Source organism: Pezoporus wallicus, unplaced genomic scaffold (genome assembly GCF_028554395.1).
Source record: "Pezoporus wallicus isolate ANWC-B61680 ecotype Strahan unplaced genomic scaffold, APGP_CSIRO_Pwel_v1 contig_7963, whole genome shotgun sequence".
NCBI classification, from domain to species: domain Eukaryota; kingdom Metazoa; phylum Chordata; class Aves; order Psittaciformes; family Psittacidae; genus Pezoporus; species Pezoporus wallicus.
Window position 1 is genome coordinate 272,288 of NW_026637601.1, and position 24,283 is coordinate 296,570.

A 24,283-nucleotide genomic window follows, 5' to 3' on the forward strand; every position below is an offset into this window, starting at 1 on the left:
CTAGGGAAGGACTTTGCTACGGGAGTGGCATCAGCTTCACGCTACTTCTAGCTTAAAAACATGCTAATATGCAAACATTGATGAAATACTCCAGAACGCAAAGTTGAACCCAAACCCTAAACCAGTGCCATGGCGGGTGGTATCACAAGATGGGGCAGTGCTGCCTTAGGTCCATCATCGTCATCATGGCATCAAGAGCTCAACTTGGACTGGAAACCCTCAGGTATGTCAAACCAAAATACAATTTGCCATTAACTTACTAATCCTGTTCTCCTCAGGGGGAAAGAACCACAAAGCTCCTATATTTATTCAGCAGAACTCAGCACTTGTGGGTTTTGCCAGTGGTGCCTAAATATAGTTTGTGAGAAACAAATAATCATTCAGGATTTCTGCTCCCTCCACCTCTCCTGCCACCTTTCCTTAAAGGTCAGGCTGCTGTGGCAAACACTCTCCCCCCACTGGCAGCCCCTGACATGTGGGCATCAGTCCTGAGCTAAGGAAAGGTGCTTTCTTGGGGTGCCACCACGCCTGTGAGGGGGTCAGCCATGCCCTGGTGTCCCCGAGCAGTGCCAGGGGTGGGCTGTGGGACTCTGCTCCATCCCTGTCCCCGGCCCCAGCCCCTCTCCTGCCCCAGCAAATGGCACAAACCCTCAGGGCATGTGCAAGATCACTGGAGATGGGGAAGGGTGGAGGCTCGATGGCTGTTATCAGGAAGGTCACTATCTGGAGATAACATCTCCTCCCAGAGCAGTGCCAGACCATGGGTCCCAGCTCCCTGGGTGCTGGTGGATCTCCTCAAGACATCATGAAATGCTTCTGCTGGATGAAGGGAAGGCAGGATAGCTGATACCCAGATGGGACTCCAGCACTGTGGGAGGGAAGAGATGGAGATGGCTGTGAGGATGGGACATAAGAGAAGAGGAAAGAATGAAAGGGTTCAAGAGAAAGCGATCCCTCAAGTTGCTGAAAGAGGAAAGACTCCTCTTGGCAAGAGGAGTCCATCTAAGTATCTGCAGAGGATGAAGTCTTCCTTTGATGTTTTACCTGCCTGTTCTTGCCCTCTGCCTTGCCCTGGGGTACCCCTGAGTTATCTTTTCCCCCTCCATCCCTCATCATTTTGCCCTGCTCAGTGGGCAGGCGGAGCCCGCAGGCACTGTCAGCTCTCCAAGCTTCCAAACACCAGCGCTGCAAACCAAACATCCCTCCAGCAGAGATGGGCCCGAGGAAATGCCCCATCCCACCGCGCCGCCGGGTCTGCCTGCAAGTCAGGCAGCAGCACTGAGGGCAGAGCCCGGCTGCCCTCTCAGGTGCATTCAAGCCACTCCGCACCCAGCTCATGGCTCCTCTTGGAGTCGGTTTGCTGCAACCCCCTCAGAAGCAGCAATGAGCGGACCAAGCAGCAGTCCTGGATGTCTGCAGGCCAAGAGGGACGCATCAGGTGGCCACGGGTGCTGCCTCAGCTGGTCCCTGCTGAGATCCACGGCAGGGAGCTGCAGCACGGCAGCAGACTGGAGCCCATCCCCGCGCTCTCTGGCCTGGCAAGTCCCCGGCACCCTCTGAGCATCCCCAGCCTGCATGAGCACCGCAGGGTTGCTGGCCCATCCTGTGGGAGCCAGGAAGACAAGGCAGCACTCTGCCTTCCACCAACCCACCTCGGGAGGGGACACTGCCCACAGCCACAGGGTTTGGTGGGACCATGTCCACGTCCCCTGACACTGTCTGGCAGTGCAGTCTGCCTTGGCAGGTGTGTAAGGTCCAAACACCCTGGCAAAGCAAACCCTTCCCCACCAGGCCACTCACCTTCCCTCTGCCCTCTTTCCCCTCCCGGCTGCTGCATTTTCCACCTTCTCTGCAAACTCTCCAGCACAGGAAAATGTGAGGCCATGGAAAACCAAGCCAGTCCCCGGCAGCTGAGCCACTGCTCAGCCCCTGTCTGCAAACCCCAGCTCCTGGCATCTCCAGTGTCCCACCCCAGCAGGCTGCTTTCTCCCCCTGGCAGGACCCCGAGTGCCCTGAGCTGCAGAGAGCCAGTTCTGGGGCTCGCTGTGGGTTTCATGGAGCAATCAGAGCTCCAAGAGTGAGAACACTCAGGACAAAGGCTCGGTGCTGCTGAGGAAGCCCCGGTGGTTTCCTCACCCACCCTTCCCTGGGCTGCTCCAAGCCTAGGTCTTACAGGCGTGCATTGGCTCCAGCCTTCCTCACTTTCAGGACCAGCTTCACCAGCATGCAGCATCTCTGCTGCTTACAAAGCCAGGGAAGTACCAGCATCTGTGGGAGCAGAGCTGGGAATTGCCTTTCCCCCACTGTGCTGGGCAGCACACCTCTCACTTCCTATTCCTCAGAAGGGTCAAGAATCAAGCCACAGCTTTCAGTCTTATTTTAAAGCAGATTTGGAGTCTCTTTTTGCCCACATCACTTCACAACCTTCTTTATTACCTTCTCTGGACCCCCCAGTCTTTCAGGCATGGTCCCTGTCTGGCTTTATGCAAGAGGATGCTCCTTACTGGGGCAGAGGCAGGGGAGACACTGAGGTACACCTGACACGAGGTGTGCATGGGGAGCAGGGCACAGACAGCAAGACCCCAGAAAAACAGCTCAAGTCTGATTTACCTTTTCCCAAAAGCTGAAAATAAAAGAAGCCCAGGAACATCAGAGAGCTCCCACTTCCCTGCCAGTGCCCAGAGAGCAAGGGAAGCCCCTCTCTGTGGTAGGGAGCAGACCCCCAGGCACTTGGGGGGCCAGGCTGGGGGCTGCCACACAGTCAATGGCCAAGGTGTGAGCTCCCCACTGCCCAAAGCAGTCTCCCCTACTGCCGTCGCCTTCCTTCCCAGGTAAGGACAAGTTAACAAGGTCCCTGTTGATTTGGAGCAGCATCTCCTGTGGCTCCAACTCCCACAGAGAGCAGATGTAACAGGAGCTTGGGGGGGGGAGCCGAGGGCCGAGCTTCCGGCTCCACCAGCATTTCTGTAGCTTCTCTCTGACCTGGGCAAGCCATAGAGCAGGGACCTGCTTGCATCTGCACTGGGGACAGCCACCACCCTGGAGGGAGACCAGCAGGCATGTTGAGGGGCTGGGGATGCTCAGCCTTGAACAAGCTGGACTTCTCCCAAGAGCACCTTCAACCACAGGGAGCTCCTTTGGCCATGGCCCTGCTCCAGACGGGGAAGGGGATGCTTGTGTCTGCACTCAGAGCTGGGAACCCTGACAAACAGACATGCGTTTGCTAAAACAACTGCTAATTGTTCCCAGTTAGGGTCAGCATGGAATACTCATCAGTGAATGGCACCAGCCCTAATGTCTTTCACAGGCTGGTGAGGAATGGTGGCAACGGAACAGGGGGAAGACATACTGCTGCCGGCGCCTGCCCTGCCGGCTCGCTGCTGCCTCACAGCCCTGCACAGCTGCAGCCACACTAAACAGCCTGAGGGAGACTGGATGGAGCAGCCCTGAGGAGAAGCACTTGGGGCTGTTGGTCCATGGGAAGCTCCCCATGACCTGGCTTCAGTGTGCGCTTGAGCCCAGAACCCCCCCGTGTGCTGGGCTGCACCCCCAGAGTGTGAGCAGCAGCTCAGGAAGGGGATCCTGCCCCTCTGCTGTGCTCTGGGGAGCCCCCCTGCAGCCCTGATCCAGCTCTGGGGCAACAGCACAGGATGGATGTGGAGCTGTTGAAATGAGACCAGAGGAGGCCACGGAGATGCTGTAAGGGCTGGAGCAGCTCTGCTCTGGAGCCAGGCTGAGAGAGCTGGGCTGGGTCAGCCTGGACAAGAGAAGGCTCCTGAAGGGGAGACCTGAGAGCAGCTCCAGTGCCTGAAGGGGCTGCAGGAAACCTGGAGAGGGGCTTGGGACAAGGGCCTGTAGGGACAGGCCAAGGGGAATGGCTTGAACCTACCAGAGGGGAGACTGAGATGAGCTCTTAGGCAGAAGCTCTTCCCTGTGAGGGTGCTGAGGCGCTGGCACAGGGTGCCCAGAGAAGCTGTGGCTGCCCCATCCCTGGCAGTGTTCAAGGCCAGGTTGGACACAGGGGCTTGGAGCAAGCTGCTCCAGTGGAAGGTGTCCGTGCCCGTGGCAGGGGTTGGAGCTGGATGAGCTTTAAGGTCCCTCCTAACGCAAACCAGTCTGGGATTCCATGATTCTGTGACTCTCACCTTTTCATTTCCACAGCTGCCTCTGAATGTCAGTGGAGCGGAAACCCCTCGGTGCTGCCAGCCAGGCCAAACCCAACTGGGCACCGAATGCACTGGCTCCATCGTGCTCTGCTCCCCTGCCCCTCGTTTGTCTTGGCACAGGCCAGCGAATGAAGTCGGTTTAATAGGCAGTTGTGTTTGTGGCCAGGGTGTTATGAAAAGGTTTTCTGTCTTGCTCTGTAAGTTACCCTGAATATGTTTTCACTCTTAATATAATATTCTCTTCATTATTAGCTGAAAGAGGCTCTTTTCAGAGGTTTTTTTTTTTCCCCTTCTCCCAAAAATACATTGAACAGCCCGTTCATGCAGCGCCGTGCTGAGGGCCAGGATTGTCTGCCCGAGGGGAAGTGAGAAACCCAAAGGTAAATAGCATTTACACAGAAATTCCTTTCTTCCCCAGCGTGCCGGCAGCACGAGCTGTGCCCTCCTGTGCTTGGGGCAATACTTGACCCCCCTGTAGTTGGGTCACTAAGGGGGTTTCCACTCCCTTGGCAGGGGAAAGACCCCCCCAGGGGCCATTAGCACCCAGGGCTGCTGTTCCCAGACACAAACCCATCCAGTGTGCAGTGGCAAAGGTGTTTCCAGCATCTGCAGGGTTTGGAAAGCTTTTTCTCTGTTGGGTGGGTTTTGGGTCATGGGGTGCAGCCAAACCCCCATGTCATCATCTCACTGTGCTACTGCTGCTCTGGGCTTTGCAAAATCCATCAGGTTTTGTCTCCAGCTTTGGGAAGAACCCTGCAAGCTACCAGAGCAGGAGCAGAAAGCTGTTCGTGGGGCTGGTACCATAGGCAGGACACCCAGGCTGGCTCTGCTTCCCTCTTGCCTAAGCTCCTCAAAGGATATCTGCAGCCCAGGCAAGCTCTTTTTGGGTTGTTTGACACACGTGGCTGGTTTTCATAGAACCCCAGACTGGTTTCGGTTGGCAGGGACCTTAAAGCTCATCCAGTTCCAACCCCCTGTCACAGGCACCTTCCACTGGAGCAGCTTGCTCCAAGCCCCTGTGTCCAACCTGGCCTTGAGCACTGCCAGGGATGGGGCAGCCACAGCTTCTCTGGGCACCCTGTGCCAGCGCCTCAGCACCCTCATAGGGAAGAGCTTCTGCCTAAGAGCTCATCTTAGGTGAGGCACTGGGAAAGCATCCTGTGAGATCAGATGATATTTTGATTGAGCAAACACTGGGCTCAGCACAGGAGCTACAAGCTAAGAGTCGATAAACCCAGACTGGAAATATAAGACCACTTCTGAGCTGTAACCAACCTTTGGAACAGTTTCTCCAAGGAACGTGATGAAGATATTTGTCAAGCCTTTTAATGGGGGGGGGGGGAAGAGGCATTTTAGGCAAAAATAAAATTCCAGTAGCAAACTTCTCAAAGGCCAGTGCTTTTTGATAAACCAATCAGCAAACAGGGCTCTCCATACAGATGTTTGGCTGTTTTGCTCAAGGACTCGCATTTCTGGTTTAATGTCAAGATCCAAACTCATCTTTGATTTCGCCCAGAGCCTGGAAGTTTGTGTTTCTTCCTTTAGCAAAACAAACAAAACCATTACAGAAGTCATTTTTTAGCCATTATTGGGTAAAAAGAGATGGAAAGAAGTGCTCCAGCACTGTCTAGTTAACCAAGCCTCTCACACTACACTAAACTGGCCATCTACCTGGAGCCAGACTCCAGGTCAAACACAATTTACCGGCCCAGGCTGGGTGGCAGCTCGGGAAGGGGAGTCGCTGTTCCTGCCGTGTGCAGCGCCGGCAGCAGGAGCAGACTTCCAGAGGCTTCCCAAGCTCCTCACTGTGCCCCCACGATCCCCCCCCCCCGACATGGGTGTCTACATTTCAGTTAGCAGGTGCGACTCCTTCCACGCAGTTTTGTCCCTGCAGGGTGGGAGCAGAAGGTTCTGCCTTCACAAGGTCATCGATGGCCATGGATGTGCCAAGTTTCCATGTGCAGGTCCAGCTGCCCATGCTCGCTCAACCCAAGCACCCGACGGCTGTCAGAGGAATGCCAGCACGGCCCACGTCAGAACAGAGAAAGCTGCATGAAAGGCTCAGCTGTCTCCTGCTGGAAAACTCAGCCATTCCCATGTCTTCAGACCCATCTTATCCCAACAGTTGGGAAGCACAATGTTCTCTGCTGCTTGCAGGGAAGAGGCATCAGCTTCCGGTCAAAGGAAGTTAGTTATCAGAACAACTTGTACAGAAAAAGATCAATACCCAGCTATAAAGCCCATCAGAATCCCCGCACCACTCGCCTTCGGCAGTGCATTACGAGGGAGGCATTGCCACCTAGTGTCCACCCAGGAAAAAGGACTCGGCCACACATCCACCTTCCCGTGCCTCCGGCCCAACGGGACTCATGTGGGACAGCACGAACCTCCTTCTGAAAAGAGCAAGGCTGAGTAGACGGGACAAGGCTGCCTGTGACAGGAGCACAGCTGGGAAGCCCTGGAGCTACGGCTGTGGAAGCCCAAGCCCCAGAAGGCAGTCATCACACAAGCAGGAGCCCAGGCTTCTGCTCTTCCTGTCTTGCTGACAACCTTCCACGCAGCACACGCTTCTCAGGTGCACATTATTGCTCCAGGCCATTCACCAGACAAAGCATCTCAGTGTGTGGTTAAGAGAAGTGGTATCATGTAACTTCTTTTGTTCCTTCCTGAGCATGGGAAGGCTGTTGGAGCCTCGGGGGGGGGGGGTTGCATCAGATCTGGGAAATCCCAATCCCTGGATTGTTCTTAGGGGATAGTTGAGAAAACCCAAACCCTGCACTCCCTTTAGAGCTTTCTTTAGACCAGCAGCACAGCAGGATTTTACCTCCTCTCCAAGACCAAGCCATCCTTTCTCCAAAAGCACAGAGTACCAGAACAAGCCAGACAAGCAGCAAGGCTCAGAAGCGTGCCTGCAAGGTGCTACAGCCCAACGCTCTCCTCACTTCCCCTTCTCACTTCAAACATCCTACTGAGAGGGCATTTTTTATTAAGACACCATCAATGGGGTGGTAAGGAAGCCAAAAGCCATAAAGGCATCAGCAGAACAAGGACACTTCAGACATTTCTCTCCTGGCAAAGGGCTGCCTCAGATCATACTGTGATAGCAGGCCACTCCCTGCCCAGCAAGTCAACAAGGCAGTCAATGATATTTAGAAGACATGCTCCATCCTAGATGAACACAGCAGGATAGACACCATGAAAACATCGTTTCAGATTTCTAGGTTCCTCCTCCATGGCTTCTTGCTGGCTTCGTGGCTACCTGCCACTGTCTCAGAAGCATCCGATTTTGATTTATTTAATCTCAGCCTCACCATGAAGGTGTATGTTCACAGAGACACAGGGGAGCACACAGCAGATTTTGCTCCACAAGGAAACAGACATGAAGTTAGAGGAGTTAGCAATATTTGTAGGGGATAAAGCTGGTATTCTTAGGCAAGGTGAAATTTAGTATCAACATTCACAGAACATTCAGCCAAAACAAAGAGCATAACATGTTGTTGCTCAAGAAGAGCAACAAATCAGATGCTATTCCGAATTCCAACTCGTTACACTTAGAGACAGACATTAATCATTCTTGTACAATGAACTGGCACAAATCCTATGTTAGCTCTCAGGTTGGTTTATTTTCTCAGAACAATAATAAAGTTTTTAAAGAACAACCTGTACAAACAATGCAAAACTTCATGGCACCATACCCCATTTACAGATTCCCGAAAAGCAGCCCAGAATCTGTAAGAGGCAGGATGTCAGAGAGGAGTTTTCTTCCAAGAGCATGGAGGGGAGAAGCAAGGGAATGCCTTCCCCCTCTGACAGCAGGACTTATTTCTTCTGGAAAGAGCCTCAGAACGTGGCAAACAACATCAATTTCAGGAAAATCAGGTTGTGTACAAACATGGAACCTCCCCTCCACACTCCCAAAACAAGACAGTGCTCTCGCCCAAATTCCAAAACACAGATGAGATGCCAAGATGCCTGTGTGCCCAGAGGTGGGTCTCCCTCCAGTCCAAGAGGCAAGCTGGCATAGTCCTAGGAAAACGAACATCACAGTGTCCCTCAGGCATCACCTATACATTTTCCACTTTAAATGGTCAGTTGGTTGTTACTAGCACATGTCCACAGCAGCCCTGAAAGAAACACCCAGATTTCTGTGGATTAGCATAAGTGGAACAGGCACAGTGAAATCCCCATGCAATTCATACAACTTCTTCACATCGGACTTGGAGGAAATGGAGTCTTCAGTGACAAGAACTCAAAACTCAGAGAAACCCTGAGGACATGCATCAGACCACCTTCCTTCCTGTCCAGGGTTATCTATACTGCCCAGCACTTGTACTTTTCTGACCCTGTTCTGGGAAACCCAGTGGCTGGATACTTACACTTTGCTGTTGGGAGATTGATGAATCTCCAAGGAGACACAGGCTTTCTCCTCATCTGAGATTCCTACTGCTTCTCACCATATTTACTTGCTCCCCTCTTCCCTCCTTCCTGTTTGTAAGACAGGACCAGCAGGAGGCCTGGTCACACCACTGTGACACTGGCAATGGATCACAAAGCACTTGCAGCACTTTGTTCTTCATTAGCTCCCCCTGCCCCATCACTATCACTCGAGGTTGGGTCCATACCAGACTTGGAGCCCTGGCACACACTGAGAAGGTGACAGATTCTGCACCCAGAGAAGCCTCTTTACCTCTCTAGAGTCGTAAGAGCTTCAGTAGAAGAAAACCAGTGTCCAGGCACAGAGTATAAGCCAAAGCTGTTTCTAAGCTGTGATTTCCTCTCCACACTCTTAATTTCAAAGGGGAAATCTTCTTGGGTCACTGATCAGGACTTCGATCACCTGCCTCACCTTCTACATGGTTACATGGACCTTGCTGCCAAAAGCTCACTGGCTCCTGCAGTGCCTCTCCCAGCCATGCTCTGCTCTGTCCCTCTGCTGCAGACAGACCAGCACCTCCCTCAAAACCTGCTGGAGTTTGTTTGTTTTCAAGTGCTGGTCCAACACTGCAAGATCTGCAGTGGAGCTGTGGTGCTGGCACGCACAATGTGGAGTTCTCTCTTGTTCGCAGAGCCATTAAGCACCTGGGATAAAACACACTAGCACACGTTTTCAGGCTGCTTTTTGATGGGGCTGTTAACAAAGTTCACGTTGCTGCTGCAGCTGGCACCTCTGAGATCCTCCCAGAGGAGTGCTGACACAGAGGGCATTTTCCTGATGTGTCAGAGTGCAGACAGGACTGAGGCACTGCAGAACAGTCAGCCCCATCACCCACAAATGCAGATGGAGAAAAAAAGAGAAATTAGAAAAATCCTGGGAAGCCTTTCCACAAAACAACCCCTCATCTGTCTCCTACAGAAGTTCTGAGGATCAAAGAAGGTGTGTTTAAAAGGTGCTCTATCTTCTCTCAAGAATACCAGGTTCCAAAGCAATCCTGGATACCCTTTCAGCAGCCACAGCCACTGCAGCTTGCTCAGCTGGTTCAGCTGCAGTGAGCTCTGCAAATCCAAGTTAAATTACTAGTAGCAAAATGGGGAGGCTTGCTCCTTGGAGCATATTGGTTTACAGACTGCTAATCAGAGGGCAAGAAAAGCAGTAACTGTGAAGAAAAATGATACTTTGCAGAGTAAAGAATGAAAAGATGAAGCATCACATGATGCTCAAAATCCACACCTCATTCATTATATATCCTTGAAAGGCACCACAGGATCACAGGATAATTAGGGCTGCAAAGAACATCAGTTGCTCCCTAGTTCAACCTCCTGCTCAGAGCAGGACTAGCTATAAAGTGAACCAGATTACTCATCTTCCTCTGCTGACCCTGAAGCAGCCAGGTTTTGGCTGGTCGGTATGCTCAGAGCCACCAAAAACCCGTGACTCAAATGCCACCAAGCCAGAAAACTCTGAGTCAGGACAATGGGCCTCTCTCAAGGGCTGCCCCCCATTTAAAGTTTGGGATAATAAAAGTACAAAGCAGTCAAGCACCTTTCAGGATTGCCAGAAACACATGAGTAAAGACTTCTAGCCAAGCACAAAGTGGGATTCATGGTGACAAGTCAGTGCAGTGGCTGGCCAGGTTCCCCTGGACTCAGGAAATCCCATGTCACAGCCTCATTTCACAGGCTGCCCTGTATAGCTAAACCTGCCGCTTAACAAAGGTCACTGTAACACCAGATACTTGTAGTCAGCTTCAGGCTGGTAGTGCCATCTATTATCTCCTTCGACCCAGAGAAGGAGGGAAGGAAGTTCCTAAAGAAGGAAAACTACTGAGGACACTTCAACTGATTTCTTCTCTTTGAAACTGCAAGTGATTTACCCTCTGCTATTTGTTAGTCTGATATTATCCCCACACAGCGTTTCCTTTCATGTATCCCTGACAGGCATACTGAAAAAATCATCACTTGATTTCACCAGCTGTTCATTGTGGTTTGGGGTGTCTAGCTGGGCATAAAACCTACAGCTACTGAGGCTTCTTGTGCACCATAAAAACAAAGGATCAAACTGTGAGTCTTCTGGTTCCATGGCTGCTATTTGAAGTAATAGTCTTCACATCGAGCTAATTAAAAATATTCAAACTGAAACCCTAAAGCCATTTCAAGGACTGTTTGATCAGCTCATCTTTTTCATTTCCACCTAATGGCTACACAATCAAAAGAGAAGTGGAGGGGAAACACATGGCTCTGAAGATGCAGAGCGCTGGATCACATTCAAAGTGATTGCTGCTCCTGCACGTAGAACAGCATGCTCCAACCAGGACTCTGCTCCAGGATTTGTTTCCTTCGCCTAACAGCAGGTTGGCAGCAACTCAGCCACGAAAACCAGCGAGACACATGCTTGCTTTGAAGTTCAGACAGAAGTCTGTTGGTACCAGTTATTTTAATTCATCCTTCACAAAGACAAGGCAGCAGATCATCAATTTACAGTAAGCAACATGCCAGGTCACAGGTCACCTATAATCACAGTCACCTTTACTCTGCATTAAAGCCATAATTAACAGTTTAATTAAGGCTTTAAGATTTGTTTAAGCTGCTTTCTTGCATAAAGAACTGTTGGTGCCTCTTCCCCAGCTCCCCCTCTCCTGCCTCCATCTCCAGCAGGGCTGTGGAGAAGTGTCACATAGGCACCAAACTAACACAGCAGATACAATTCTTGTCAAAGCACAATGAAACTGGAAAGTACAAAGTGTGCACCTGAAGCTCAGCTCCTGCCAGTTCAGTCCTCGCTACACCCAGGCTTTGAAGCAGCAGCTTCCAACAGCACTGCACTGAGATAACCCTCAGTGAGAAGAGCTTCTCCTTGAGAGAAGCAATCAGGTTACCAGCTTCAGGAGGGCAGCCTGGAAGGCTGGTCCAGCTTTTACACCTCAGAGAAGGGCCTTTAAAGGACATTCAGAGAAATGCAGCCTCCATCTGTCTGCAGTGGAAGACAGAATGCCTTTTTTCAACCCTTCTGTCCCAATCTAAACAGGATTCTCACTGACCATGGAGTAAAAAAGGAAGGGAAGTTTTGACATGGCAGTCAGAAGGACATAGTACATCTTCCACCACAGCTCCACATGAAGCACTGGGAAAACAGATGTTACATGTATGCATTTGGAGTGTGGATCAGCAGAGGAGCTAAAACCTTCTTGAATGGCAATTGCCAGAGAAGTGCTCTTCACTCAAACCTTGACAAGTCCAAAAGGATCTGCCACTCTGGAATGACAGCCTGGAGAAAAGCCACTGCTACTGGGGGGAACAACCTCCTTCTGAAACACACCACGTAGACCCCACGAGCAGTAATTGACAGGCTGCAGCTCTTGGGGATGGCAAGAAGAAAGCCTAGCTACAGCAAGGGTACTATCAGCTAACTGATAAGATGTGCTGGGCAATCCAAGTGGGCATGAGGAGAAGAAACAGCTATTTACAACACCAAGCTATCATGGCTTTATCTGGACAATTCCTAGAGGGAACATGCTGCACTGCCATCCCAAGGAGCCTTTCTCTGAGCACACGTCTTCAGAAAGTTTCCTAATTAGGGTGCCACTTATCTGCTGTCCTCAGAAACAACTCTGCAGTCAGCTCTACCCTCTCTAATGTGTTGCCTGGGAATGTCCAGCTGTTACTGCTTCAAGTGGGCTCGCTTTTATGGCCAAGATGGCTGTGAAGCTTGTTTGCATGGCACAGCAGCACAAGCAGACACTCGGAGACTCCCCATGTCTGAAGGCATAAGCAGACTCCAACTACCCCATCACAGGCATCCGCAACGTCCAGACTCACAGAGGAAGGTGCAAGGAACAGATGTGCTCCTCCTCTTTTATCACCAAGCCATATGAACCTCCATGGCCATCTGAAGAGCTGCAATCACATGCTTTTTTCCTCAGGAATTTTTTTATTTGCCTATTAATTTGTCATGATCCTCAGCTCTGCAAAGGTTCCGCAGTGAGGTTCAAGCACTGCTGTAAGCTGGATAGACAGCTCTGTGGCAGGATAAATTCTCCAGAGATCTTTAATAATTCTTGACTCCAAAAGATCCTGAATGCTGATGACATGTGCTACCATCCTGAACCTGAGGTGACGGAAGGGCCTGTCAAGCTTGCTCAGACCTGTGATAGGCCAATGATACCTCAAGCAAAAAGGAAAACCAGAAAGCAGAGCTCTTTCTCAAGCATGTCTAAAAAGAAGCCCCTTAAAACAGCACCCAGACAAAGCAACACAAAAACTTGCCCAGAGAGCAAGAGGTCTCACAAGAGGGATAATTATGGGATGGTGAAAGAAGGGATGAACTCTTCAACACACTTCTGACTCACAAAGGACTTCATCCAGCAAGTCTGGGCTCAAACTTATCCTTACAGCAGCCCCCAGTTCTTCAAGAACTCAGATAACTTTCATGTCAATAACGCTCAGCATTCTGCCAAATCAACAGGTCCCCACTAAAGTAGGGTGGGTAGTGGGAGAGGCACATGATGGTCACCTCTACCCTTACTGGAAATAACTTCAGTTCTGCAAACCAGCTCACAGCAGTGCCAAGACATTCCCTGCATCTTCAGCAAAAAGCCTTTCTGAAAGCAATGCTCCCAAGATCTGAAGCCCTCAGCAGTGCCTCCTGATGCTAGCAGCCACACTGTCTGTTTGCAGTCACTGGTGCCACTGTGTCAGACACAGCCATCAATGCCCTGGTGCTGTTCAAGTGATGTGGCCCCCGGTCCCTTCAGCTGCTCTGGGTCACTGCTGATGGAAAGAACACCCCATTACAGGGCTGCACAGGATGGACAGTGTTTGGCAGCCCACAGGCAGAGGATTATTCTCCAAAACCACCACTTCACTGATGCCCTGGAGGACAGCCACAGTAGGGCATCAAGGTATCACACGGGTCTCCCTCCTTTCTGTTTCATATTATCTTTTCACTTCAAAGCCCAGTCTGGGCCTCCCAGCCTGGACATGGCCACCACTAGTGCATTCAAACCAGGGGACATGGCCAGTATACCTGCCCAGGAAGCAGCCAGGGCACAGTATCCCTAAGAGAGGAGGTGCAGCCTTTTCTCCACTGACAGTTTCTAGAAGAGACCAGAGCCCACCAATCCTCCAGGGAGGCATTACAAGTACTACTGCAGAACAACTCTGAAAAAAAGAAAGATGCTAGGAGAGGAGAGAGCTGGAGGGAAAGCAGAAAACCCAACAAGCTAATTAAAGCTTTTCTCCTTCCTCTGCTTAGCAAGGAGAATGTTTAATTAAGTCATCCTTCAAGCCGCCCTGCTTTCTCCAGCAATTCTCAGCATAAAGCAGGTATTTAATAGTTTCCTGTGCAGCACAGGACATCTCAGGGGTACAATAATCTACATATTCTAAAGGAGAAGTCAAATTGCTGGATCTCTGTTGTTCAGCTTCAGGCAGTGGGTAGGGACAGTGTCAGCAGGAGGCAAATTTGAGATCTGCTCAGTAATAAGAGCAGGAGGGGAAGAAGCAAGCTGCTGTGTACCCAGTCTGGAGCCTTCCCAAGGCAGGAGGTTTGTATGTGCTATACACATACTCCTCATTTTATTTGCAACTCTTTCAGCTTATTAGGTCAGTTTAACTGGCAATTGCTGCTGATTTTAAGCCCAATTACAGTCACTTTTATCTGGTGACACAGCCCCAGTACTGCAGCCAATTCTCACCAGTGAATGGCTTCAGAACTGCTAGACCCTGCTATTCGTAGCAATCTCAGGTTTGACCTCAGAATCATAGTTTCCTGCCATAATTTCAGAAATTTGTTTTCATTGGAAAACTTCCCTGCGTGCTCTCAGCTACTGAGACCACTTCTCCTGTGGAGACACGTTAGAGGCAAGCTGGCAACTTCAGCCCACCTATAATAAAAAAAAGCTCAGATACTCATCTTTCTGGGATGAAACCATCACCAAGGACCCTCTCCTAGAATCCAGACATTTCTAGGGAACTTGACCCCACTCCTCACAATTAATATCTCTTATCATGAAGGACTGCAGCAATACAATAAGAAATTCATGGGTTTTGATGCTGGGTCTTTCAAACAAGAAAGAAAAAGCTCCAATAAGCCAGCAGTTCTCAGCCTATCCATCCTGCAATTCAGGGGATGCTGAGGAAGACTTACAGCTATGGACATCCCAGGCAACCTGGCTTAACACTTCTGCACCACACAAAGCATGCAGAGGCAGGCAAACAACCCAAACCCAGAGGGGCAAGCATGAGAGCCAGGCCACTGTGTTTGCTAGGAACTGCAGCAGGATGGCTTTAAGGAAGTGTTCATGCTTCTATTTCTCCCTATGAGGATTTCCAAATTCTTCAAGGAAGCATCACAAGCGGCCTTGAATTTCACCACAGAAAAGGTTGATTCTGATCTGAAACTCCATTTAAAAAGGAAAAAAGTGTGTTCTGAGCAAGATACTTTGAGAGCAGCCTGGAGGAAAAGGACTGTGGATGCTGGTTGATGAGAAGCTCCCCATGACTTGCCAGCATGTGCTTGCAAGAGGGCTGGTGCAGCTCTGCCTTGGAGCCAGGCTGAGAGAGCTGGGCTGGGTCAGCCTGGACAAGAGAAGGCTCCTTAAGGGGAGACCTTAGAGCAGCTCCAGTGCCTGAAGGGGCTCCAGGAAACCTGGAGAGGGGCTTTGGACAAGGACAGGCCAAGGGGAATGGCTTTAACCTGCCAGAGGGGAGACTGAGATGAGCTCTTATGCACAAGTTCTTCCCTGTGAGGGTGCTGAGGCGCTGGCACAGGATGTCCAGAGAAGCTGTGGCTGCCCCATCCCTGTTCAAGGCCATGTTGGAAACTGGCTGATGAGCAGTTCAGCCCACTCCTTGGAACCTCCAGCAGAGGTTTCTCTTTTTCCCTTCCCCGTTGCACTTTTTGGGCTCCACTAACTGAAGATGTCAGTTTATTTAGAACAGCAGTTCTGTGCCATTACACCACTGTGTGTAAACCAGCACCTCTTGTGAGCTGCTTTTTGGGAAACAAGAGGCCACACAACCTTTCCAGTGGAGGACCTGTCTGGTGACTCAGCATATCACCGCATTCATTTGGAGTTCCCACCACAAGGCAAGGCACAGATGGACACAAGAAGCTTCCCAGGCCAGGCACCGCTATGTGGTTCCATCAGCCATGAGCCCCAAGTCCTGCAGGTTCCAAACTACAAGTCTCTGAAATTCAGCATGTGCAGAATCTGAACCAGCTTCTCAAGCCCAAAGCCACAACCTTTCTGCACATACCTGCAAGTCCGCTTCTTAGCCTTAAATCTCCTTTCACAGCTAGTTGTCTAGGATAGATAGCTGCTAAAAGATGCAGCCTGTCTCATCCTGAACCCAGGGCAGAAACATCTGTGCTCTGAGGCACCTCAGCAACATGCCCAGCTCAGATTCAGGCACAGGGGCTGCAAGAGGTGAAGACTAGAGCAGGGAGGTGCATCCAGCCAAAAGAGAGTTATGTCACTTTAGAAAGCAACTGCTCAAGCAAAGCTTTTCTCACATACTACCTTAGCTTCCTCACAGCACAGACAAAAGAGGCAACCTTAAAATACCAGACCTGCACCCTGCACTCTCACTGCTACTCCTAGAAAAGCTGCCAATACCCATGTTCTATGCACAGAAGTACTGTCTGTTCTGCATGAGACAGGAGCCGCGAACTCCAATGGCCCCAAGCTGCTGATGCTTTCTGACAGAAGGCTGCTGTCATTTTGCACAACAGTTTCCCTAGGGTTTACCCGGAGGCAAGAGACCAGTGAAGATTTCCACTCCCCCTTACATCCCCCCGAAGGTTTTGACAAAAAAAGAACGATCAAAGAGCCTTTGTGCATTTATAAACCCATCAATATTGCTCAAAGATATAAGGCTCTAAAGAGTCCAAAACAACTATTTGAAATTTTGTACTAACAGGTTTTTTGATATTAGAAAATAAAAAAATATTTAGATTTTTGTGAACAGAGACATTCCAGCAGCTCCAGCCAGGAGTGCTGGAGGGGAGGAGGAAATCCAGTTCTTACATGTGACAGGAACAATCTTTTCTGTTCCTTTTAATTAGCATAGAAACAAGACTAAACAGCTATTTCTCCCCTTGGCTCTGACAAGGCATAGCTGCGATGAGCAGCACAGGAAACAACAAAATCAAACTTATTCAAGTATTGCCAGTCTCAAGTTCCTGTCCCACACACATGAGCTTGTCTGTCAGGAAAGTTTCCCCAAGCTAACAATACAGCAGCAGTTCACTCCACCATCCTGCACCTTTCCCTCCACACACCCCCACTGCCTTCGCTCCAAAGATTTCCCCACCTGACAACAGTTCAGAGACAGAGGTTTTGCGGGACCTCAGCCTTTTTTACAACTTGATTACCTTTATTCCTGCTCAGGCAGAACTGTTGAAAGAAGCAAACATTCGGCAGCACATTTCTTTCTCCTTGTTCATGTAGTCCCTGTAGCAGCTGCAAAGCAGAGCACAGCATGACAGCACGGGCTAGGGACCACCTGCCCACCCACCAGTGCCACAACCAGAAAACATCTTAGTGTTTCTATATAAATAAATTAGCCTAATGCAGGAGAGTGCTGGTAGCAAAGTCACAGATCCTTCAAGCCCCTTCTTTCTGCCGTGTCAGGGAAGGACAGCAGGAAACATTGTGCCTCATTCCCAGACCTTGGGTCTTTGCTTCACTGGTGACTATGCTTTCTATACCATTTCTGCAAGCATGTGATGCTGCAGAGGAACTCCCACCCACGTCCTGTGGTCTAGTTTCCTGTCTCCTCATTTGTGCCACTCCTTATGCAAGCACATATCGGGAGACATAGCCCAAGTGCCCTACTTGAGAGTATCCACCATTGACACTGAATCTGGGCAGAGGATGGGTAGGAGACAGCAGGGATTTGCATCTGGCCTAAGTGGAAATAGCAGGGATTTGCTTCCTCCTCCACTCTCACTTCCCTGACAGTGTCACATTAGCATGGCAAAAGCTTCCCAGACAGCTCCATTTTAACTGCTGCTTCTCCAAGCACAGCATCCTCTGCACCCTGTGCTCTCACCTTACTAGCAACAAGGTCTCACTGGTGAGGAATCCCTGAGCTAGACGGCGACTCAGTTTGGGCACCGTCCCAGGGATTGATGGCTGCCCACATGGCCAGCTTTCCAGCATCTGCTCCAGTCAAAAGCAAAGGGGTTTTTGCAACACACCAGAAACAGCACAAGTGTGACATTGGCTAATCCTCTCTCTACCCTCACCATCAGCACCTCACTGTCTAGAACCTCAAAAGAGCTTCACTCAGTGAAATTCCAGCACAGCAGGTCTCTTCAGTTAAGTCTCAGACAGATGTTTCCACATCTGTCCACACAGAGTAGGTCAGGGATGCCCACCTGGACTGTGGATGGCCTGCTCACATACTTACCACTGCAGGAAATCCAAAATCCCTTTATTTGGAGGCACAGATTGATGCCAGAGATCAGAACAACACAATTTCGTTCTGGATTTGATGCAATGCAAGCCTTCCAACAGAACTACAAATCCATCTCCCTAGTTTTAACAGAGCTGCAAATCCATCCAAATCCCTGGCCTCTCTACTCCCTAGGAGCATAACACATACCCTGCAGAGACACTGTACAGGATGAGGGAGTGCTCTCAGCTTCTCACTTATCACCTGCAACCACTTTGTGTCCACATGTTTGAATCAGCTGTCTCCACACTGAGAGGAGCCTTCTGTACTTCCCCAGGTCACTTACTGACCAATAGTTTTGTGTTTTGTTTGTTTTTTTTTTCAACATATTGAATATTTTTGAGCAGGTGTTCCAGCCTATCTAAGCACTCTCCCTTCTACAGCAACGACAGGAGCTCTCTCACCTTGCCAGCTTCTTCAGCTCCTTGTTAATATCATGGTTGAAAGGCTGTATGCGCTGAGCTCTGGCCAGGAAGTCTCGGGCTTTTTCGTATTCTGTCATACAGAGACAAGCCTGTCATTGAAAGAAGACAGATGTGCCACACCATAAATAGAGACTCACCACTATTCCTCAGGACTCAACACATGTGCAAACATTTCTGAGCCAGCTCCAGGTAGTTCAGGAACTACTCCCTGAAAGAGATCTGTGTGACAGATGTGCAAACCTCCCCTGCTGCTGTGGCAGCTTAGAAAGCCTGGCCCAGAATGTAGTGGCTCTCCTCAGTCCATTCAAGGTTCTCTCCACACTCAGTCAGGCCAGGATATTCCTTGATGTGGCTACCAAAGGAATTTATTTTTGCTCACCTGGCCACACCTGAACAACGCTTTGACATTTCTTTGGTCGATTTCCAAGGCCTTTTCCCCATACACCAAAGCCTGGGTAGGACGCTCCAGTTTCAGGTAAGTGAGTGAGAGATTCAGGAGCAGCAGCAGCTTGGAAGCATTGATCTGACGCTGCTCTGCCTCACTGGAAGGGCTGAGACCAAGGATGGATAATGCCTGAGCAGACAAGGAAAAAGAACTAGTGCACAACAAATCTGCTATTGGAAATGAGAAGCCCACCTCATCAGACAGGTGCACCCATGTTTCTGTTCACCTGGATCACTTAAAAAATAGTAAGAACCAAATCTCTGAATTCACATGGCATTATTAGCATGACTAAGCTCAGCTACAGCACTACAGGGTTAGTAACCTCTCAGGGGACCTGAAAGCAACAGAATAAAAAAATGACACCCACAGCTCAAACATTAAGGACAAAGATGGCAGAGATATCCTACAAGGAGAAAGACAATTGAAATTAGTTTTGTTACTAAAACAGCAAGAAAAATTCTGAATGGAGGGAAGAAAAACCTCACAAAACCTCACTACCTCCAAAACAAAGGCAGATGCATTCCAGTTTGGGAACAACTGACTGTTTCCCTGCCTGGAGAGGTTGGGGGGTCTCCATCCTTGAAGATGTTCAAAACCTGAATGGACACAGTTCTGGGCACCATCCAGCTGTGGCTGCCCTTACTTCAGCAGAGTGCTGGACTAGGCAGCACCTAGAGGCCCCCACCAGCCTCAACTGTGCTGCGATTCCCAACAGGAAGGCTAAAAATAAAGTTTGAGTGCACAGTGGGTCAGTGATGTCTGCTTCCAGACAAAGGGATTCTGGATTCCTTCTTAAAGCATTAATCAGAACGCTGCTGCAACACGAGGCCGAGCTGCACAATGAGGTCTCCCAACCAAAGCTGCCCTGAAACGCTTTAGCTCAGCAGTCAGCTACGCAACCACACAGGGCTCACAGCCAAGACACACCCTTCCCGGCTAGAGCCCACAGGGAGCAAGCCTGAAGGGAAAGCGCTCTGCCTGTTTCTCCCAACCCTTCTCCTTCATTTACCTCTGCTGCTCACACAAAAGCAGGTGTCTGAGATCTGTTCTTAAATAACAAACTACCCTGGAAAATAGAATGAAGCCATTTGACGAAAGAATGATGCTACAATTCTATTATGTGATTTCTAAATTGTACTTTTTATGGTGAGCTAGCATTACACAATCACCACTTTCACAGCTTTTTACAACAGAAAGCACATTTTTTTTTCTTGTGTCATACCTTTTTGTATCTGTCTTTGGCATCGTCCAAGCGCCTCTTGCGGTAGAGGTAGTTGCCAAACTGTCTCTCCGTGTCTGCCACTTTCAACACCTTTTGTAGCGGAAATGCCGCCTGCTGCTCCTGTGTAAAGAAACACCCGAGTTTCAGCTCAAACAAAAGAGCAGAGAGCTCAGGCAGGCCAGTCCTGCATGGTCCCTTTCAGTTCACAAAGCAGGAGCCAGGCCATTGCCAAGGCCCCAGCAGAGTCCAGCCAGGCCACCTCTGTGTGGCATTTCCCTTCTCCAGGCTGAAACGTGCTCCTGCTCTTGCACTGGTGAAGGGTGACTCGCGGTGGGGGGTGGGCTGAAAGAAGTAGGAATGCATTCTTAAATCCTGCCCAACTCTCACCTGCTCAGCATAGAGCACACAGTTAAACAGCACTGCTGAAGCTGTGAAAGGCTGCATTGCTCTAATGGCTCTGCATCACCCCCAGGCTGCTGCCTCAGGCCAGCTCCAAGACCTGGCTGACATAGCGTTGTGTCAAAACCAAAACAACAATAATAAAGGATAAAATTCATGCCAGGTTTTCTCCTGGGTTTGCAAGTTTGAACCACTCAGAGAGGCCAGTTAACCAGAGGGTGGGCAACTGGGGGGGGAGCTCTCCTGCAACACGTGTGGTTTGTTTGCAAGGCTCTGTGTCGAAAAAATGGCCTGTGCAGCAGCAGGAGGGGAGGAGGAGGCAGCCTCCCCCCCGCCCGGGCACCCCACAGCCACAGCCCAAAACCCTTTACACGAAAAGGGGCAATTAACAATAGCGCTATAACTCACCGGGGAGGAAAGCAAACAGTGAAGGAGCACTTGGGAAAGCAGCCAAGACGCAGGGACAAAGGGCGGGAGCTGGGGGAGGCACTCGGACACTGCCATCGGCACAGGGTTTGTACAGATAGCTCCTTACTGTTCCTTCGGGGAAATCCCTGGGAGCTGGTGCCCTCTAGTGCAACCAGGAGGTTTCTTGTAAAGCTAAAAATAAATCCTAGAACCATGGAATGGAAGCCTGACTCCAGCACGCAGGAACAAACAAAGGCAGCACCCAGCTTCTCCCTCTGCACAAACAGGGGGAGGTGAGCAGGGGCAGCGTTCGCAAGCACGTGTCTGCAAGCTAAACATATGTAATGCACGTGCCTCAGCAAGTGGAAGGAGACAACAGACAACAAAGGTTTAGCCGCCAGGTTCAGGTTTCAAACCTTATTACAGCAACTCACAGCAGGCAACTCAAAGAATGCGTCAGATTCAGCCGAGTCTAGAAAGTCCAGGACCTCCACTTCAAAGATGACCGTGGCACTTGGGGGAATGAGCGGAGGACAGCCTTGCTGCCCATAGGCATAATCTGGTGTGAAGACAAACCTTGACAACTCTCCCTTCTTCATCGTCAGCAGGCCAACTTCCAAGCCCAAAAGCGTAATGTCTGTCTCAGCAAGACATGGAAGGTCATGAGAATCACAAACACAGAACCCGCCTCTGACACCAAGTGATTTCTCCAAAGCCTGGAGGAAGAAATCCTTGGTAGCTCATATCTCAGCAGCTACGATGGCCAACTGCCTCCTGTAAGGCAGCCTGTGGTGGGACCAAGCACACACTCAATACAATGTCTCCTCTTCAGTGATCGAAGAACACCAGGAGAGGAGCAGCTGCCTCAGGGCACCCCCATACCACCAAGAGTCAAGAGGGCCAAAGGGTGATCAGTTCCAGATTGACCATCACCCATGTGAAGCAGGGGGCTTTTAGACTCCATTAACAAGATTTAAAAGCTTCAGATAACCCCAAAACACTAAAGAGCATTTAACAACATGTCTTAAGGGGCTGGTCTTTACAATTCTGAGTCGCAAGACAAACTTTTTGCCTCAAACTTACCTTTCCCAAGTTTCATTAGCCCAGGAGACTTGCTGGAGCAGTTTGTGCAGAAGGGCTTATCCTGGTGTTCCAGGTATCCAGAGAACTTCACTGTGAAGCCCAAATCAACAAGTGAGGAAAAAAGCAAGAGTTTGATTTCATTTCCAGCAACAGCAGCATCAGGAGTCAGATCTGCAACGCCACCATTTTATCCTGCTTTTCTTTTTTACTTCTACTGTAGAACAGTAGAGGTGGCACAAACCACCTTGTGTTTTATATCAAATACCTGATCACATCCAAGCAGCCAAGTTGACTGTTTCAGCACCATCAGCAGGTAAGGCAGCTGCTTTACAGTCCTGATTCCTATGCAATTAAAAGATGTGATTTTGTGTTTTAAAGAATTGGAAACTTCAGCTTTAGAAATCAAAATGCCCCAATTTTATATGCAAAAAATATGTAACAAACCCTCTTCTAACCAAAGCTGAAGGCCTGGGAAAAGAAACAAAGGCAATAAGTACAAGGTAACCCTCTGAGCCCTGCCATTCTCCTGAGTGCTGTGTGTGTAATGCCAGCTCTCACCCAGTTAGGAAGAGAACTGTAATGAGCCTGGCAGTGTTCAGGCCAGGCTGGATGGAGTCTGAGCAACCTGCTCTAGAGGAAGGTGTCCCTGTCCATGGCAGGGAGGTGGAACTGGATGAGCTTTAAGGTCCCTGCCAACCCAAACCAGTCTATGAGTCTACAATTCCCTTGATACAGCACCGGGCCTTTGCACTTAAGGAACTTTCAGCTTCAAAGTTCTTCTCTGTACTGTGAGCACAGGCGGGACCCGTAAACCCTGCTATTCTCAAGGTCAAGATGCCCTTTCATTTAATGTCACCCACAAGAAGTTAAACAGAGTATCTCAAGTGCTAGAATACTGATATGGAAAGCAGGCAGTCTCTGAAAGAGAAAGACATACTGTGTAATACAAGCACTTTTAAATTCTTGTTCTGACCTCACACTAAAAATCCAGAGTGCTGAGATTTGCCAGCCACAAGCACCTCCCATTAGAAGCTCAGGGGATCCTTTACAAGAAGACTGTGTTTGCTCCATTTCCCCCAGCAGACACATCACACCAGCCATACAGCACAAAGCAAGGACCTTCCACTAATGTAGATGACAGAGATGAGCATGAGACCCTGACTTCACTCTGTGCCTCTGAGGATTCCAGGTTTTCTGAGTCCTGCTAGCCACAGATTAAATTCAACAATTGCCATTTATAAAGCAAGCTGCTCAAGAGACGGGCACTGGAGCCTACCAGCTTGTGTCCATCAGACAAAGTACAGCATTGCTGCAGAACACACCAGACCCCAAGGGGAGCCAGGCCAGGGTTTCATGCAGCACCCACCGCAGGACGGTGGCTGGAGGCACACAGCAGACCACACACAGCCCCGAGAAAGAGATGCCAGAACCGGCGGCTGCTGCAGGAGGTTCCCAACCACACCTCAGCAAGCAGCACCACCGGCCCTGCAGCCCCAGCAGTACCTGCCACGGAGGCATTGGGGGGCATGGCCTGCCCAGTGCCGGGGCGCAGCTCCTGCTTGCGCACCCCTCCGTCGCCGCTCAGGTCCTGCAGGCACCGGGACCACACCAAGCTCTGGAACGGGTACACGGGCAGGGCCCCCCCTTCTGGGGGAAGCCTCCACTGTGGCCCGGGCCAAGGCCGGGGCCGGGCCTCACCCGCAGGCCCGTCATGTCCCGCCAGCCGCGGGACGCGCCCGCCACCACTGCCGCCCGCCATCGCCACAGCACCCTGCGCCTTCCCACCAATCACCGCCCGCAGCTCGCGGCGGTCTCCCACCAATCACCCCCCGCGGCGCTCTCCGACCAATCACCGCCCGCGGCTCTCGGGCTCTCCCGCCAATCGCGCTCCGAGCAGCGCACGCATCCCCAGACGCGGTTTAAGACGCCCCGCGTTCACGCGCCTCGGGCAGGGACACGCCCCTGCGCTGCTCTCAGCCAATGGGCAGCCGCGGTGCACGCTGAGGGACGCACTGGGGCGGGGCGCGGCCTCCTCCCCAGGCCCGGCCGTGTGTCCGAGCTGAGCCTCGCGGGGCTGCGGGGGGGGAGCGGCCTTTTCCGGGCACTGCCCCTCCGGGAGAGCCGGGTGGTCCCGCGGGGCCATGCCGGGCCGGGGCCGTGTGCTGGGTGCTGCGGCGCCGATAGCAGCGCCGTGCCTGTTCTCCTGAGCCGAGCCTGGGAAGCGGGGGCCTGAGCTGTG

The 24,283-nt window shown here is 50.8% G+C and overlaps 1 protein-coding gene across 1 annotated transcript; it reads right to left on the reverse strand.

Annotated features, from left to right (window-relative positions):
• Nucleotides 1-7,769: 7,769 nt before the first annotated feature.
• Nucleotides 7,770-23,803, reverse strand: FKBP6 (FKBP prolyl isomerase family member 6 (inactive)). The gene is made up of 8 exons (XM_057406474.1): nt 23,548-23,803; nt 22,045-22,134; nt 21,396-21,598; nt 20,155-20,274; nt 18,867-19,061; nt 18,467-18,576; nt 16,978-17,065; nt 7,770-8,192 (listed from the first exon to the last, which is right to left on the reverse strand). The coding sequence occupies exons 1-7, from the start codon at nt 23,801-23,803 to the stop codon at nt 16,990-16,992; spliced, it is 1,050 nt and encodes a 349-aa protein (XP_057262457.1). The 3' UTR covers nt 7,770-8,192; nt 16,978-16,989.
• Between the last annotated feature and the right edge of the window lie 480 nt (nt 23,804-24,283).